Source organism: Manis pentadactyla, chromosome 2 (assembly GCF_030020395.1).
Source record: "Manis pentadactyla isolate mManPen7 chromosome 2, mManPen7.hap1, whole genome shotgun sequence".
NCBI classification, from domain to species: Eukaryota; Metazoa; Chordata; class Mammalia; order Pholidota; family Manidae; genus Manis; species Manis pentadactyla.
In genome coordinates, this window is record NC_080020.1 from 163991643 (window position 1) to 164006770 (window position 15128).

Below are 15128 nucleotides of genomic sequence, written 5' to 3' on the forward strand. Positions count from 1 at the left end.
AATCTGTAGCATGTAGTTGTGTATCTATCAGGCTGATGTTCCACATATTTAGATGTCTCCTTGAGCCTATTCTTGACAAAATTGTTATGCCTAACAAATACCACTAAGAATAAACTTGATAAATGGAACTATTTTCTCCCTTATAGGGACCATGGTAGAGATATTGTGGAACTGCACATTTGATGTATTTTACTACACTTAAAAATTATGTGAAGACATATTTTATCACATTACTTTTAAAAGGCATTTATTATAACATGTCCTCATCTTGTAGGTCCAGTATGTACTACTTCTAATTTCTGGTTTAGCTGCTTTCATCTATATAGCATCCAAATAATTGTCTTTGCTCATGTGGTTTATAGTATTTGGAGTTCAGTCCAAGGAGGAAAATTTAACATCAAACTTGAAATGTGATAAAATAACAAACCATGATCCCAGTGACATCTTAAGTGAGTCCTTGCTTATTACTATCAAGCATCAGTACTGTCAGTCCAAAAAAGTATACCCATCAACTCAGTTCCCTTAGAAGTGCTCATTAGTCTAGAAATATAATTAATTTTGTGAATTGGACATAAGCAATTTTGACACTCATCTTCAATACTTCATCTTGCGTTAATAAATAGATGGCAATCAAGTTTATATTTGACTCCTCTTATAATGAGAAATGACTGTCACAAACGACACTCCTTGATATCTGGATTACTGGATGATTGAGTTTTTAAAAAGAGAAATTTATGAAAGCATTTCATATACTAATAAGAAGTGTTTTTAAAAATTAGCAAATAAGCCATTTTTTCCATCAGTGACCATTTAAGATCCATAAGCTCTTCTCCAAAAACTTATAAAGAACTAGAAAAAGAAGTAGTAAGGTAGGGGTGGATTGACAATACTATTAAAGGAATTTGTTTTTTACATTAAAGGGCTTTAAATTCCATTATATATTAATTCTCCCACCTAAAAAAAGAAGCTATTTCATCTTGGAAAAAACCTCACTTTTGGCCCCAGTTCTTTCAACTCCCACCACACTTCTCTTCTATCTTTGGCATCCCTAAATTTGTATGTCCAAACTCAAACTCCCATTTTTCCCTCATGAATCTTTTCCATCCAATCTTCTGTCTCAGTTAATAGCAACTCAAGCCTTCCTCTTGCTCAGACCAATGGATCTAGTCATCCTAGACTCTTCTCTGGTGGTCTACCTTGTATATGGTCCATAAAAACATCCTGTTGGCTTGAACTTCAAATTATTTCCTATAGAATTTGACCACTTCTCACCGCTTCTACCACTACCACCTGGGCCATCACTCACCTGAATAATTAAAGTCTTCTAATTGGTCTTCCTATTTCAATCTTTTCTCCTTAAAACGCTTCTCTATACAGCAACCAGAGCAGTCCTTTTCACAATGTAATTCAAAATGTAATGTAATACTTCTCTGCTTGAAATCCTTCCACAGTTCTCCATTTTTCTCAGAGTAAAAGCTAACATCCTTACAATGGCCAGCAAGGCCCCTGTTGTCTGGTTCCCAGCTCTCATTCCCTCTCCTGTAGTCACACCAGGCTCCCTGCCTTTTGAACATCCCAGGTATTTGCCTGCCTAGGGATATTTGTATCCACTTTCTTGCTGAGAAAAAATGGTGCATAATTCACTCTTTCTTCTCCTTCAAGTCCTTGTTCAAATGCCAGCTTCTCAATGAGGCCTGTGTTGACCACCCTTTAGTTAACTTACAACTGTTTCCCCAGAACTCTCAATTTTCTTTCCTCTACTCTGATTTTTCTACAATACCTATCACCTTCTAGCAGTCTATTTAATTTACTCATGTGTTGTGTTTATTGTCTCCCTGTGCTAAAATGTAAGCTCCATGAGGACAGTAATTTCGATTTGGATTGTTTACTATTATATTCTAGCACCCAGAACAGTTCATGCTATGGAGTGGCTCCATACATTTTGGCTGGATTTTTATAAGCATCTCTGTTCTTTCTACAAACTATTTCTCACTCCTGTTAAGCTCTTTCAGATTTACAACAATCTATCATTTAAACATTTTATTAAAATGTTTTCTTTCTTTCTCCCTTTTCCTAAGCAGGACAGCTGTCCTCAATGTTATCTGACTGAATCAAAACTGCAGCGCTGAGTAAGGAAGAAGAGAACTAGACGGCCCTTTTATCTTCCTTTGCAATAGAGAATGGGGAAGGCAGCTCAAAGAATTCGGTAGCAAAGCTAAGCTACTGCTGCCTTCCTTCAATGACAGACTGTCTCAACAACTGTTGTCTATCCAACTAAACAATAGAGGAAAGCCGTAACACCCTTCAGTTCTACTACCTATTATGCTGAACTTGAAAGCAACTCACAGACTTACATTTGTGCAACTCTTCAAATTATTTGAACAAGTATGCATTTAGCAACAATAGAGAGTATGTGTGTGTGTATTATTTATCTATATAAATACCCTAAGTTAATCAAGCTTTATTATTTTTTAAATGCTTATTTTTACTCTATTAAGAAAAGCTGAAATGACATGTAAAACAAATCATAAATCTACTTTTTATACATTGCCATTTTTTCTCAGTAATCACAAAATAGCAAAAATATGTTTGTAATATTGATTAAAAATAGATGCATTACATAAAAAAAACATTTAAGAAGCACAATAGTATACTACTCCATAAAATAATGTCTATAAGGAAAGGAAAGATAAATGGGAAAAATAAATTGTTGTGACTAAGATTCGTTTATCAATGGATGATATGATAACGAAAATTATATTTCATCATATTTATCTTTAACATCTAATCAGTTATGGAAAACTTTTACAATCTTATTTGTAATTTTTACTGTCAAATACATTGCTTCATAAAAGAGGACTCACTTCAGATTATATGTATCATATTCAATGGAAGACCTTGGCACTGCAGAGATCATATAAAGAAACCCAAGATGTTCATTTTCCTGCATTATTTTAATGATTTGCAAGGGATTATGAATGTTGGCTTTAATGACTTCTTCTCGGTCATGGAAAATGTACTTAGGGTAGGCTGAGGAACTAGCCCAGTGCAGACATCTTCTTCCAACATGGGTTCGTGGCAGTTTAGGAGGAGAGGGAGAGATCACATCAGCAGAGGGCCGGTGGATCTAAACAAAGCCAAGTTTAAAAAAAAATGAGTTTTTGAAAAAAAAAAAAGCCATAAAAGTGACAAAATAGTAAGACTTACTTACTTAAGACTTAATTCCTATACTGCTTGAGATGTCTAAAGTGCAAAGACAAGCATTTTTTAAGTGAAAAATACCCAACTACTATTAGGCAGTGATAAAGTCCTTCTAAGTACTCCCTATCCAGATGTCCATCCCCTTCCCACTAAACACCCCTGATGGCAGCTCCCATCCCTTCTCCTCTCCTTTCACTCAGTGTTTATATATCAAGATACTACCAGCTCTCTGGTGTTCATGGGGATCCACCACTCTTCTTGCTCAGCTGCTCTGCATCTACCTGACTGTGGCCTCTCCCTCAACCTCCTCACCTTGGTCGGATGCTCTTAATTCAGTGAGTGAAATCTTGAATAGCTGTTACCATAACTCACAATAAAGTACTTTTTAGTAAATGGTAAGGGATGGTTACACTGCACACTGGGAAGCACACATGTTATTAACTCATAGTTGCCTGTTCAGTAGACCAGTGTTTTTCATCTTTAAGTATGCATGTGTATCACCTGGACATCCTATTAAAATGCAGATTCTGACAGTCTAGGGTGGAGCCTGACATACTGCAATTCTATCTGCTCCTAGGAGATGCGGATGCTGCTGGCCCACAGACCATACCTGGAGCATCAGGGCTAAGCCCCCACCGTGCTCACACACTTGAGCTTTGCTGTAATCCCCTGGGTTTCACTGTCTGTGCTCTCAGTGCCACTCACATTCCTTTGTTCCTCTCTGACAAACTCTGGGGCAACCCCACCCCCAACATCCCCTTTTCATGCAGAGGTTGGTAACAGTGTTGGAGGAGTTTCATGCTAACTCCAATGGTCATCACCTTGGCTTTCTTACAGGACAGGGGTAATTGGCTTTAAGGTAAAAGAATAGTCACTGCAACCTGCTTGGTGGAACAGTGGATGTAAATACAAAAGTGATACTGTCATTGCCTGTTAACAGAGCTAACAAAGGCTGCCATTTCTACAAGAGATTTCTCACCACAAGCTCTGTGGAACAACTTCCTCAGAAAGTTTGTATTCACAGGGATCATTATTCTCCATCTCTGATTACATACCCTGTTGAACAGGAGTTTGAAAGGAGGATCCCGGGAAGTTTGGAGCTGGAGGAAATACATTTTTGAATTCAAAAGACAAAGTGTGCTTCTTTCACTTAGCAGCCATGCATAGAAGCAATGGCAGTTTTCTTGTGTAACAGAATAGGCCAGACTAGACACCCCAAACCAGAGAAACAGTGCCTTGTCCCAAGGTTTCAACAAGCACTGTAGCGAACTTTAATATTTTTATGAGATGAGAGTATTAATGTTTTAATAGAAAATGCATTCATTTTCTTTACTATCATCTTTATAAAGTTTTACTACATTTTAAGTGAAAGATTTCTTCAACCATAAGCCTCCAATTTTTCATCTGAGTACTTATTTCTTGTTACGTAATTGAGTGGGAAGATGAGATTCAATGTAAGCAGTCTCATAAGGTCAGATTTCGTGGGGGTGGGGAAAAGGAACAAAGAAAGCATTTATTCATAAAGTGTGGAACACCTACAGGTGTACTATGTACTCCTCTATGACAGATGCTCAGTCCATTCCGGTAAGTCAGTCTTTCTTAATTACTAGAAGTAGAGCCTCCAATTTTCTTTCCTTCCTTCCTTTATTTCTTAGGAAATTCTCGTTGTGGCATTTCCATTCTGAACTCATTCTGAGGAATCAATACCCCTCAAAATGATCCTTTTCTCAAAATAAATACTCTTCTTTTATATGGAATATCCCCTTTCTTCTACATTCTCCTTCAACCTCTAACTCTTTACTGAATTTTTCATTTAACAGCTGTAGCTGAGCATAACCCGCAGCTTAACATTCCTTTTGGCCCCATTCCTTCATCTCAGGTGTGCATACAATTTCTCTCCTCTTCTTTAAAGTAAGCTCTTGGAGCCCACTTTATGACAAATGAATTAATTTATGGGCAATCAGACCTTTCCCGGCCCTATTTAAGATAGCTGGTGTCTGTTCACTTCACAGAAACCAAATTAACTGAGGCTGTACAATTTCATGCAATTTGAGATAATGCATTCTGTCAGGATGATCTCACTCAAACCCATAGTGAGCCTCCTTCCAGCTGGCTTCTCAAGCCCTTAACTCTCCCACCTTATCTGCCTTATTATCTTCCGGTTTCTTCCTCCCAGCTTAGTGCAATTCCCTAGGGTAGCTTTTTCTCCACTGATCCCCCACCCCCCACCATCAGGTGTAGGCATCCCTTCTATTCAGTTTTTCACTATTTTATACCTTAGATGACCAGTGAGAGCTCTTATCACACCTGCTATACTCGTGTCACTTGTCCATCTGGCCACCTCTAGATTCTTACATCCCCCTAGACAGTGCCTGTCCTCAACTCTTCATTTCTAGCACCTTTGCCCAAAGCCTGACAGCTGAAGTGTTTAAATAGCCTCAAAGGATCACCTCAATAAAGAGCTCTAAGAATTCTTAGTTCTATTGATATTTTTAATGTGGGTGTGTCCTTCACATTTTCTCCCACTTCTGTCTCTGTTTAAGTATCTATAGGTATTCACATAAAGCCATGCTCTCGTGATTTCTCTGCCAAGCTACTATTCACTTACTCGTCACAAGGGAACTTCCTCACTCTACAGCCCTTGCCAATTACAAAAGATGTCTTTTTTGGCTCATTCAGGTTCTTTTTTGTTACCCTTCACCAAAGTCTTCAAAGATTGTCATTTTGGGGAACAATGATGAAAATTTCAAAAAAGTGATAATAATGTTAAAAACACTATTACGTCTTCTTTTAACATGCGAAAGGAGATCAGAAGACACCACAGACGTGGAAGTTTTCCTTTGACTTTCTCCTACTGTCCAAATTTTCCTTAAATAGGAAGAACTGAGAAATACTGTATTCCCCAAATCAACCGGATAGTAAAAGATTTTGCCATTACTCTCATGACTTAAAAGCATGGTATCAATTTAATATGAAACTAAAATTAAATTAAAGCGATCACTTAAGTACTTATATATACCTGTTTTTCTTTGCTTGCAGTATCTTGATGCCCAAGAAACTGAACAAGTGATTTGGTAGAACTTCTTACTTCAGTACTTCCTGGAGGTTTTTTGATTCCGGAAGAGATTAACTGAAATCGGTTCTGCTCATGTATGTATTCTGGCCTCTTACGATCTTGGTAGACTTTTAGCAGTGGCTTTAGGAATAAAGAGACATGTTGATTTTTTTAATGTTAACGTGGACGTGTCTTATTCTTCACTTTGGACTCTATCCCTGTTGAAATCTGTGATCTCCTTTCTGGACTAATTTCCGGTCCAAGCCACAATCACTGAAGCAGCTATCACCATTGTATGCTCAAGTCCTACTCCCTAAGACTTTTCTGCTTTGTTTTTATTAATTGTGTTCTTTAAGCATCAGTGAGTATTTTTAGGAGAAAGGTTATAGCAGAAAGGGCCTGGAGGCATGAAATCACACACCTACGAATTGTCCATTACAAATCCCCACCATTTGCTAAAACAGTTACTGTAGGAAGGATCATACAATCCTCCCATCCCATCCAAAGTCATTAATCACTTCCCATAGACATGACTCACTTGAAGACCTAAGAAAAAACCTGTGGCATTATACTAGGCTAATTAAATTTCAAATGAAGGCAATAAAAATCCAGCTTTCAACATAATAAACTAAAGCATGGAATTCACCATAATGGCTTTAAGTTTCTAACCATTATGAGTTTAACATGATAACTAATCACTGATAACTGGAGTGAGAAAAAAAAGCTTGAGCTTAAGTACAGGAAACATCTGTCAAGCTGTACCTTAAGGCTTGTGTATTTTATTGTGTATGTATTATCTCAATAAATAAATAAATAACCTACAATGTAACAAGCACATATATGTATATAGGGAAGAAAAAAGGAAAATATGGTAAACCACAATTTTTGACTCTAGATAGATGGTATATAAAAGTATTCATTATATGATTCAACTTACTGTATATTTGAAACTTTTAAAAACAAATTTTAGGAGAAATTGAACTTTCCAAAATAAAGTGGCAAAAATGCAAAAAACATTATGGGTAGATTCACAAACCACAACAGTAACCATCTCTTAGGAAGGAAAAAGGGCACTGAGCCTGGAATGGGGTATAAAAGGCATTTGAACTGTATTATAAAATTATACTCATTTAAAAATAGATATTGAATCAAACTAGGCAAAATTCAACATTATATATTTTGGGTACTTGTACTTGTTTATTATATTTTTCTTTGTAGCTTTTTGTATATTTGAAATTTTCATAATAATAAAATAGGAAAAGATAAAAATGTCTTAATATAACTATTTAGCAAAATCAGCAGCAAACCTCAATCATGCTAACAAGTAAAATCCTAAAGCCATTAAGAAAATCAAGAACAAGTTCATTATTTTCACTATCACCTTGATTTTTCATTCGTTAATTTCCAATCTAGAACAGGAGTCAGTAAACATTATCGATAAAGGACCAGAGAGCAAATATTGTAGGTGTTGTGAGCCATACAGTCTATGTCACAACTACTCCACCATTGTATACCAAAGCAACTTTAGATGGTATGAAAATAAATGGATATGACTGTGAGCCAATAAAAAATTATTTATAAAAACAGGTTAAAGGACTGGATTTGATCCATGGGCCATAGTTTGCTGACCTCCAATATAGAAAATAAAGAAATTGGTGTAAACAGTAGGGAAGAAAGGCAAAATTATCTGTCAGTGGTATTCATAATATACCTTAAAAATAAAAGCCTAGCTACTGAAGTAAATATCAGACATTAAAAGGATATTGGTGACGTTTCTTATTACAAAGTAAACACACAATATCCACCTACTTTTCTTTATGTTGAAACTAAACAGAACTTAGGTGGGGGAATCTATTCACAATAAGGAACAAAGATTAAAATACTCAAGAATTAATTTAAAAAGGATATCTCAGGACCTTATTATAGCAAATTATAAAATCTCATGGAGGATGAAATAAAAACTGCAAAAATAGAAGTAAATGCCAAATGTTAATTGTGGGATAGATCATATGATTATGTCCGTAGACACCAAAAGGGCAGTTGATAAAATTCAACATCTTTTTTGATAAAAATCATTAATAATAATGAAAGGATTAAAAATGGCAGTGTGAGAGGTGAGACAGAGGCCTCCTCCTAAAACCACATATAATACAAAAATATAATAATACAAGTAATCCTGAAAGAGCAACAGGAAAGAAGGCTGCACCAGACTGCATACACCTGGAGGAAAGAACAGACCTCATGAAACAGGGTAATGTACCAAGTCATGATCTGGTGGGACCCAAGCCCTTCCCCCACCCCAGCTCACTGGCAAGAGGAAGAGAAATGGAGGGGGGAGGGAGTGGAGGCCTGGGACTGCTGAACACCTAGCCGTGGAGATCTGCTCTGGGAGCACAAATCTACATTGCATGGTGCTCTGGTGATTAGTAGTGTTGGAAAGCTAAGACAGGTGGAATACCTGGAGAGACTGGGATTCCAGCCGATTGAGGAAAACAGGGATCCATATCTGGCTGCTCTGGGACAAAGGAAAGGCAGGCAGTCTGAGAGACTTCCTAACACTGAGAGGGCTGCTAAAGGGGCAAGGATTGCACAGAGCTTACTGATCAGGAGAAAGGACAGGTAGACAAACCGTCTGGGCACACTCTGCCCCACAGGTTGGGAACTTTCAGGAGTTTCAGGCGCTCCATCCCCCTGGCTGGATATGCAGCTCCAAGGCCCCCCACAGTGATACGCAGACTGCTGTATGTTCCTCCTGGCCAGCCCACACCTGGCTCACAAACCGGCAGCTCCCGCACTGGCATCAGGCCAGCCAGAGGGAAGCCCCGCCTACAGCAGTTGCAATCGCAAAGCATAGAGGCTTACACTTGTGTGTTTGGCACACTGATTTTGGCAGTGGAGATAGGCATGGCCGCCGGGAAGCAGAAAACAGCTCTTTCCTATCCACAGGCACCAACACCATTCCCCTGCAACCCTCAACAATGCTCCACGGGTTGAGCAGATCCAGAGAGTAAAGCTTCTGGGCACTAGAGGGCACCACATACAAATATGAAATGGCAAAAGGAAACTGGTTCAAACTAAAATCATACAAACACCAGAAAAAGAGTAAAATGAAATGGATCTCATTAATCTTCCTGAAAGAGATTTCAAAATAAAAATCATAAACATGCTCATGGAGGTGCAGAAAAATATTCAAGAACTCAGGAACGAATTCTGGTAAGAGATCCAATCATTAAGGAATAAAATGGAGGGATTTTTTTTTGTTTTACTTTATTATACTTTTTATTTTGCTATCATTAATTCACAATTACATGGGCAACATTGTGATCACTGTATTCACTCCATTATCAAGCCCCCACCACATACCCCATTACAGTCACTGTCCATCTGCATAGTAAGATGCTACAGACAAGATTACTACTTGTCTTCTCTGTGCTATACTGCCTTCACTGTGCACCACTGCTATATTATGAGTGCTACCCATAATGCCCCTTATTCCCCTTCTCCCTCCCTCCCTTCCCACCCCACCACACACAGTACTTTTACCTTTGGCAACTGTTAGTCCATTTTTGGGTTCTGTGGATCTGCTGCTGTCTTATTCCTTCAGTTTTTGCTTTGTTCCTATGCTCCACACATGAGTGAAATCGTTTGGTTCATGTCTTTCTCTGCCTGGCTTACTTCACTGAGCATAATACCCTCTAACTCCATCCATGTGGTTGCAAATGGTAGGATTTGTTTCTTTCCTATGACTCAATAGTATTCCACTGTGTATATGTACCACATCTTCTTTATCCATTCATTCACTGATGGACACTTAGGCTGCTTCCATTTCTTGGCTATTGTAAATGCTGCTACAATAAACATAGGGGTGCACATGTCTTTTTGAATCTAAGAACTTGTATTCTTTGCGTAAATTCAATGGAGTGGGATTCCCAGGTCAAATGGTATTTCTGTTTTTAGTTTTTTGAGGAACCTCCATATTGCTTTCCACAATGGTTGAACTAGTTTACATTCACACCAGCAGTCTATGAGGGTTCCCCTTTCTCCACATCCTCACCAGTATTTGCTGTTCTTAGTCTTTCGATGCAGGTCATCCTTACTGGTGTGAGGTGATATCTCATTGTGGTTTTAATTTGCATTTCCCTGATAATTAGTGATGTGGAACATCTTTTCATGTGTCTGTTGGCCTTCTCAATTTCTTCTTTGGAGAAGTGTCTGTTCATATCCTCTGCCAATTTTTTAATAGGGTTATTTGCTTTTTGGATGTTGAGATGTTTGACGTCTTTATATATTTTGGATGTTAACCCCTTCTGAGATACGTCATTTACAAATATGTTCTCCCATACTGTAGGATGCCTTTTTGTTCTGTTGATGGTGTACTTTGCCATACAGAAGCTTTTAGGTTTGATGTAGTCCCATGTGTTCATTTATGCTTCTGTTTCCCTTGCTTGAGGAGATGCATTCTTCAGGAAGAAGTTGCTCATTTTTATATTCAGGAGATTTTTGCCTATGTTGTCTTCTAAGAGTTTTATGGTTTCATTACTTACATACAGGTCTTTGATCCATTCTGAGTTTACTTTTCTTTATGGGGCTAAACAGTAATCCAGTTTCATTCTCTTGCATGTAGCTGTCCAGTTTTGCCAACACCAGTTGTTGAAGAGGCTGTCATTTCCATAGCTACTTTATCGTATATTAATCAACCATATATAGTTGGGTTTATATCTGGGCTCTCTAGTCTGTTCCATCGGTCTATTGTTCTGTTCTTGTGCCAGTACCAAATTGTCTTGATTACTGTGGCTTTGTAGTAGAGCTTGAAGTCAGGACTATTTGCTCTAGTTCATTGAAGAATGCTGTTGGTATTTTGATAGGAACTGCATTGAATCTGTAGATTTGTTTAGGCAGGATGGCCATTTTGACAATATTAATTATCCTATCCATGAGCACAGGATGTGCTTCCATTTATTGGTATCTTTTTTAATTTCTCCAAGAGTGTCTTGTAGTTTTCAGAATATAGGTCTTTCACTTCCTTCGTTAGGTTTATTCCTAGGTATTTTATTCTTTTTGATGCAATTGTGAATGGAATTGTTTTCCCTATTTCTCTTTCTGCTAGTTCATGGTTACTGTATAGGAATGAAACAGATTTCTGTGTATTAGTTTTGTATCCTGCAACTTTGCTGAAATCAGATATTAGATCTAGTAGTTTTGGAGTGGATTCTTTAGGGTTTTTTTTATGTACAATATCATGTCATCTGCAAATAGTGACAGTTTAACTTCTTCTTTACCCATCTGGAGGCCTTTTATTTCTTTGTGTTGTCTGATTGCCATGGTGAGGACCTCCAGAACTATGTTGAATAAAAGTGGAGAGAGTGGGCATCCTTGTCTTGTTCCTGATCTTAAAGGAAAGGCTTTCAGCTTCTCGCTGTTAAGTATGATGTTGGCTGAGGGTTTGTGATATATGGCCTTTATTATGTTGAGGTACTTGCCCTCTATACCCATTTTGTTGAGAGTTTTTATCATGAATGGATGTTGAATTTTGTCAAATGCTTTTTCGGCATCTATGGAGATGATCATGTGGTTTTTGTCCTTCTTTTTGTTGATGTGGTGGATGAGGTTGATGGATTTTTGGATGTTGTACCATCCTTGCATCCCTGGGATGAATCCCACTTGGTCGTGGTGTATGATCCCTTTGATATATTTTTGAATTCGGTTTGCTAATATTTTGTTGAGTATTTTTGCATCTATGTTCAGTAATTGGGGTATTGGTCTGAAATTTTCTTTTTTGTACTTATTGGCACTGTATTGACTTACCCTTGAACCTTTAGTAACCACGAACCTCAAGCCTGCAGTGGCAATAAGTAAATACCTATCGATAATCACCCTAAATATAAATGGTCTGAATGCACCAATCAAAAGGCATAGAATCACTGGATGGATAAAAAACAAGACCTGTGTATACGTTGCCTACAAGAGACTCACATCAAACCCAAAGACGTACACAGAATAAAAGTGAAGCAATGAAAAAAGATATTTCATGCAACTAATAGGGAGAAAAAAGCAGGAGTTGCAGTACTTGCATCAGCAAAGTAGACTTCAAATCAAAGGAAGTCACAAGAGACAAAGAAGGACATTACATAATGATACAGGAGTTAGTCCAACAAGAGGATATAATGATTATAAATATCTAAGCACCCAACACAGGATCACCTACATATGTGAAACAAATACTAACAGAATTAAAAGGGGAAATAGAAGGCAATGCATTTATTCTAGGAGTCTTCAACACACCATTCACTCCAAAGGACAGATCAATCATACAGAAAATAAGGAAGAGACAGAGCACTGAACAACATATTAGAACAGACGGACCTAACAGACATCTACAGAACTCTACAGCCTAAAGCATCAGAATACACATTCTTCTCAAGAACACATGGAACATTTTCAAGAATATATAATACACTAGGCCACAAAAAGAGCCTCAATAAATTCAAAAAGATTGAAATTGTACCAACCAGCTTCTCAGAGCACAAAGGTATGAAACTAGAAATAAATTACACAAAGAAAATGAAAAATCCCACAAACACATGGAGGCTTCACAACATGCTCCTAAATAACTAATGGATCAATGTTGAAATAAAAACAGATATCCAGCAATATTTGGAAAATGACAATAACAATTCAACACCACAAAATCTGTGGGATGCAGCAAAGGCCATGCTAAGAGGGAAGTATATTGCAGTACAGGCCTACCTCAGGAAAGAAGAACAATAGTCTGTCCTTTTTAACAGTCTGTCCTTGTCCTTGGACAGTCTAAACTCACAGTTAATGAAACTAGAAAAAGAAGAACAAATGAGGCCCAAAGTCAGTAGAAGGAGGGATATAATAAACATTAGAGCATAAATAAATAAAATCAAGAAGAATAAAACAATCAAAAGAATCAATAAAAGCAAGAGTTGGCCCTTCGAGAAAATAAACAGAATAGATAAACCCCTAGCCAGACTTATCAAGAAAAATACAGAGTCTACACACATAAACAGAATCAGAAATGAGAAAGGAAAAATCACTACGGACACCACAGAAATACAAAGAATTATTAGAGAATACTATAAAAAATTATATGCTGACAAACTGGAAAACCTAGAAGAAATGGACAACTTTCTGGAAAAATGCAACCTTCCAAGGCTGACCCAGAAAGAAACAGAAAATCTTAACAGACCAATTACCAGCAACGATATTGAATTGGTAATCAAAAAACTACCTAAGAACAAAACTCCTGAACCGGATGGCCTCACCACTGAATTTTATCAAACATTTAGTCAAGATCTAATACCCAGCCTCCTTAAAGTTTTCCAAAAAGTAGAAGAGGAGGAAATACTTCCAAACTCATTCTATGAGGCCAGCATCACTCTAATACCAGAACCAGGCAAAGACACCACAAAAAAGAAAATTTCAGACCAATACCCCAATTACTGAACATAGATGCAAAAATACTCAACAAAATATTAGCAAACCGAATTCAAAAATATATCAAAGGGATCATACACCACGACCAAGTGGGATTCATCCCAGGGATGCAAGGATGGTACAACATCCAAAAATCCATCAACCTCATCCACCACATCAACAAAAAGAAGGACAAAAACCACATGATCATCTCCATAGATGCCGAAAAAGCATTTGACAAAATTCAACATCCATTCATGATAAAAACTCTCAACAAAATGGGTATAGAGGGCAAGTACCTCAACATAATAAAGGCCATATATCACAAACCCTCAGCCAACATCATACTTAACAGCGAGAAGCTGAAAGCCTTTCCTTTAAGATCAGGAACAAGACAAGGATGCCCACTCTCTCCACTTTTATTCAACATAGTTCTGGAGGTCCTCACCATGGCAATCAGACAACACAAAGAAATAAAAGGCCTCCAGATGGGTAAAGAAGAAGTTAAACTGTCACTATTTGCAGATGACATGATATTGTACATAAAAAAAACCCTAAAGAATCCACTCCAAAACTACTAGATCTAATATCTGATTTCAGCAAAGTTGCAGGATACAAAACTAATACACAGAAATCTGTTTCATTCCTATACAGTAACCATGAACTAGCAGAAAGAGAAATAGGGAAAACAATTCCATTCACAATTGCATCAAAAAGAATAAAATACCTAGGAATAAACCTAACGAAGGAAGTGAAAGACCTATATTCTGAAAACTACAAGACACTCTTGGAGAAATTAAAAAAGATACCAATAAATGGAAGCACATCCTGTGCTCATGGATAGGATAATTAATATTGTCAAAATGGCCATCCTGCCTAAACAAATCTACAGATTCAATGCAGTTCCTATCAAAATACCAACAGCATTCTTCAATGAACTAGAGCAAATAGTCCTGACTTCAAGCTCTACTACAAAGCCACAGTAATCAAGACAATTTGGTACTGGCACAAGAACAGAACAATAGACCGATGGAACAGACTAGAGAGCCCAGATATAAACCCAACTATATATGGTTGATTAATATACGATAAAGTAGCTATGGAAATGACAGCCTCTTCAACAACTGGTGTTGGCAAAACTGGACAGCTACATGCAAGAGAATGAAACTGGATTACTGTTTAGCCCCATAAAGAAAAGTAAACTCAGAATGGATCAAAGACCTGTATGTAAGTAATGAAACCATAAAACTCTTAGAAGACAACATAGGCAAAAATCTCCTGAATATAAAAATGAGCAACTTCTTCCTGAAGAATGCATCTCCTCAAGCAAGGGAAACAGAAGCATAAATGAACACATGGGACTACATCAAACCTAAAAGCTTCTGTATGGCAAAGTACACCATCAACAGAACAAAAAGGCATCCTACAGTAT

At 37.4% G+C, this 15128-nt stretch overlaps 1 protein-coding gene across 1 annotated transcript in view; it reads right to left on the bottom strand.

The window, feature by feature from the left end:
* DNAH6 (dynein axonemal heavy chain 6) overlaps positions 1–15128 on the bottom strand; it is a 265012-nt gene that overhangs the window by 235815 nt on the left and 14069 nt on the right. The window contains exons 3-4 of the mRNA XM_036931141.2: positions 6221–6397; positions 2865–3127 (exon numbers count right to left, since the gene is read on the bottom strand). Coding sequence (XP_036787036.2) covers positions 2865–3127; positions 6221–6397 — 440 coding nt within the window. The remainder of the gene's footprint in view (positions 1–2864; positions 3128–6220; positions 6398–15128) is intronic.